The 3,231-nt window shown below is 55.7% G+C and overlaps 1 protein-coding gene across 3 annotated transcripts in view; it reads right to left on the bottom strand.

The window, feature by feature from the left end:
* Positions 1–897: 897 nt before the first annotated feature.
* LOC108804079 (splicing factor, proline- and glutamine-rich-like) overlaps positions 898–3,231 on the bottom strand; it is a 6,413-nt gene continuing 4,079 nt past the window's right edge. For all 3 annotated transcript variants that reach the window (XR_001942328.1, XR_001942329.1, XM_018575841.1), the window contains 3 exons: positions 1,261–1,359; positions 1,081–1,174; positions 898–978 (listed from right to left, as the gene is read on the bottom strand). Coding sequence is in view for 1 of the 3 variants with exons in the window: in XM_018575841.1 (XP_018431343.1) it covers positions 941–978; positions 1,081–1,174; positions 1,261–1,359 (231 nt within the window). In the remaining 2 variants the exon portion in view is untranslated. The remainder of the gene's footprint in view (positions 979–1,080; positions 1,175–1,260; positions 1,360–3,231) is intronic.

The following is a 3,231-nucleotide window of genomic DNA, read 5'->3' as shown; positions in this document are numbered from 1 at the left end:
GAGAACACGAGATCCCCCTCCACCCTTCTATACCCGAGATCAGGATCTTGTATCTGGAGTCCAGTAATGATATAAATGAATCCGGTTCTCTGCTCAGTGTCGGTCTTCTTTGTGGTAATGGAGGTCTACAGGTGAAGGGATTGGCCAGATCCCGGGCGGTACCTACAGGTGAAGGGATTGGACAGATCCCGGGCGGTACCTACAGGTGAAGGGATTGGCCAGACCCCGGGGCGGTACCTACAGGTGAAGGGATTGGCCAGACCCCGGGGCGGTACCTACAGGTGAAGGGATTGGCCAGACCCCGGGGCGGTACCTACAGGTGAAGGGATTGGCCAGACCCCGGGGCGGTACCTACAGGTGAAGGGATTGGCCAGACCCCGGGGCGGTACCTACAGGTGAAGGGATTGGCCAGACCCCGGGGCGGTACCTACAGGTGAAGGGATTGGCCAGACCCCGGGGCGGTACCTACAGGTGAAGGGATTGGCCAGACCCCGGGGCGGTACCTACAGGTGAAGGGATTGGCCAGACCCCGGGGCGGTACCTACAGGTGAAGGGATTGGCCAGACCCCGGGGCGGTACCTACAGGTGAAGGGATTGGCCAGACCCCGGGGCGGTACCTACAGGTGAAGGGATTGGCCAGACCCCGGGGCGGTACCTACAGGTGAAGGGATTGGCCAGACCCCGGGGCGGTACCTACAGGTGAAGGGATTGGCCAGACCCCGGGGCGGTACCTACAGGTGAAGGGATTGGCCAGACCCCGGGGCGGTACCTACAGGTGAAGGGATTGGCCAGACCCCGGGGCGGTACCTACAGGTGAAGGGATTGGCCAGACCCCGGGGCGGTACTAGGACTTACCCCCGAGGTTGCGGCCTATGGGGGTGATCGTTGGTCACGGCAGATTTCTGTCACACTCACCCTCTGGCGATGGAACCTCTTCCCGTCATACAAGGTGCCCTGCGGAGTCTCCACCGTCACCAGCTGAGAGGAGGAGAAACGTTCAGTGTTATGTGACCGCGAGGACTCCTCGTGACACGGCACCAACCCAGGACATGTACAATGAGGGGGGCGGGGCATACTCACATTGAGGGGCAGGAAGGACAGGGCGTGCTCGATGAGGAGACGCATGAGGCGTTTGGAGTAGAAGATGAACTCGTCTCGGTTGGTGTCTTTGTTCCTGGAGATGGGGGACATCAGGTAAGTACAGGGTGATAATGGGGCCACTCCCAGCACACAGGGTTGGGGGGGGAGGGGGGGTCTCACCTGATGATGGTGTGCATTCCCCGAACTTGGGGCGTGTTCTGGAGGACACTCAGGGTGGTGGGGAGGGGCTGTCCTTGGTGGGCCGAGGCCAGAGCTGCCCTGATAACAGAGGGAAATGACAGGAGATCACACCCGGTAATGTGCAGGGCAACCTACAGCAAGCTCCACCCACACACAGTCACCCTGCAAGGGGAGGGGCCAAAAACTGGTCCGGAGACCCTTTCACCCTGACGTGCGCAGAGTCAGCGCGGCATCCGCGGGGGGAGGAGCTGAGTGAAGAGAGGAGTGGGGGAGCAGGGCATGCTGGGAAAACGGGGGTTCATTGAGGGACACAGAATTCAGAGACAGCCGGGTTGTGGTGCCACCGGCAGGAGGATGTGGCCCCCGGCATACAGCATTCGGCCCGCAGAGGTTACGGCTCTGGACACCGCGAGGGCGCACTGCGGCTAATACGGAACACTCTGGCCCGGAATACCCCACGCTGCAGAGCCTGGGGCCCCCAGGGCCACATTCCAGCTCAGGAGCTTCTACAGGAATCTCCGATGGTAAAAATGGTTCAACATATCAAAAGACGCCCGTCATCCCGGGACACCAGCAGAAGACTGAGGCATGCTGGGAGTGGGAGGAGTTATACCGGGTCCAGTTCTCCTATAGGTGGCAGTATAACCCAACAGTCTCCGGCTTCCTGTGTCCCTCAATGGATGAGAAAATATATAAACATACAAATCCTGTACACACCACAGATCACACGTATGTACTCCGTGTATGACATCACACCGTGTTATATGTAATATATAGGAGGTGCACACGCCATACTCTGTATAGAACAACACATACAAGGTTATATGTACCATACATGACACACGCCATACTCTGTATAGAAGAACACATACGAGGTTATATGTACCATACATGACACACGCCATACTCTGTATAGAACAACACATACAAGGTTATATGTACTATACATGACACACGCCATACTCTGTATATTGAAACATAGTGTTATAAGAGATCACACAGTGTATTATAGACAGTAGCTTGCATAAGTATTCACCCCCTTGGCATGTTTTCTATTAATCCAAGTTTCACATGACCTCAGTATATACACCTGCGTGTAATCCAAGTGTCACATGACCTCAGTATATACACCTGCGTGTAATCCAAGTGTCACATGACCTCAGTATACAGTATATACACCTGTTCTGAAGGGCCGCAGAGTCTGCAACACCACCAAGCAAGCGGCACCATGAAGACTGAGGAGCTCTCCAGACAGGTCAGGGACAACGTTGTGGAGAAGAAGTACAGATCAGTGTCGGGATATCTGAAGACCATCGCATGGAGCACCATGGAAAGAATATGACACCCCAACAAACCTGCCAAGAGAGGGGGGGCTGCCCCCACCAAACCTCCCATCAGACCAAAGATAACCCTGAGGGAGCTGCGGAGATTGGAGGGTCTCTCCTGAGGACAACCCACAGAGCAGATTACATGGAAAGGTGGACAGAAAAAACTTGACTGTTCACCAAAAGGCATGTGGGAGACCCCCAGGCATATGGAAGAAGGTCCTCTGGTGAGATGAGGGAGACCCCCAGACATATGGAAGAAGGTCCTCTGGTCAGATGAGGGAGACCCCCAGACATATGGAAGAAGATCCTCTGGTGAGATGTGGGAGACCCCCAGACATATGGAAGAAGGTCCTCTGGTGAGATGAGGGAGACCCCCAGACATATGGAAGAAGGTCCTCTGCTGAGATGAGGGAGACCCCCAGACATATGGAAGAAGGTCCTCTGGTGAGATGTGGGAGACCCCCAGACATATGGAAGAAGGTCCTCTGGTGAGATGTGGGAGACCCCCAGACATATGGAAGAAGGTCCTCTGGTGAGATGAGGGAGACCCCCAGACATATGGAAGAAGGTCCTCTGGTGAGATGAGGGAGACCCCCAGACATATGGAAGAAGGTCCTCTGGT

Source organism: Nanorana parkeri, unplaced genomic scaffold, assembly GCF_000935625.1.
Source record: "Nanorana parkeri isolate BGI_ZX_2015 unplaced genomic scaffold, ASM93562v1 scaffold5055, whole genome shotgun sequence".
Classification (NCBI taxonomy): Eukaryota; Metazoa; Chordata; class Amphibia; order Anura; family Dicroglossidae; genus Nanorana; species Nanorana parkeri.
Note: the sequence above shows the minus strand (reverse complement) of the source record. Positions and strands in the feature narration are given on the sequence as shown.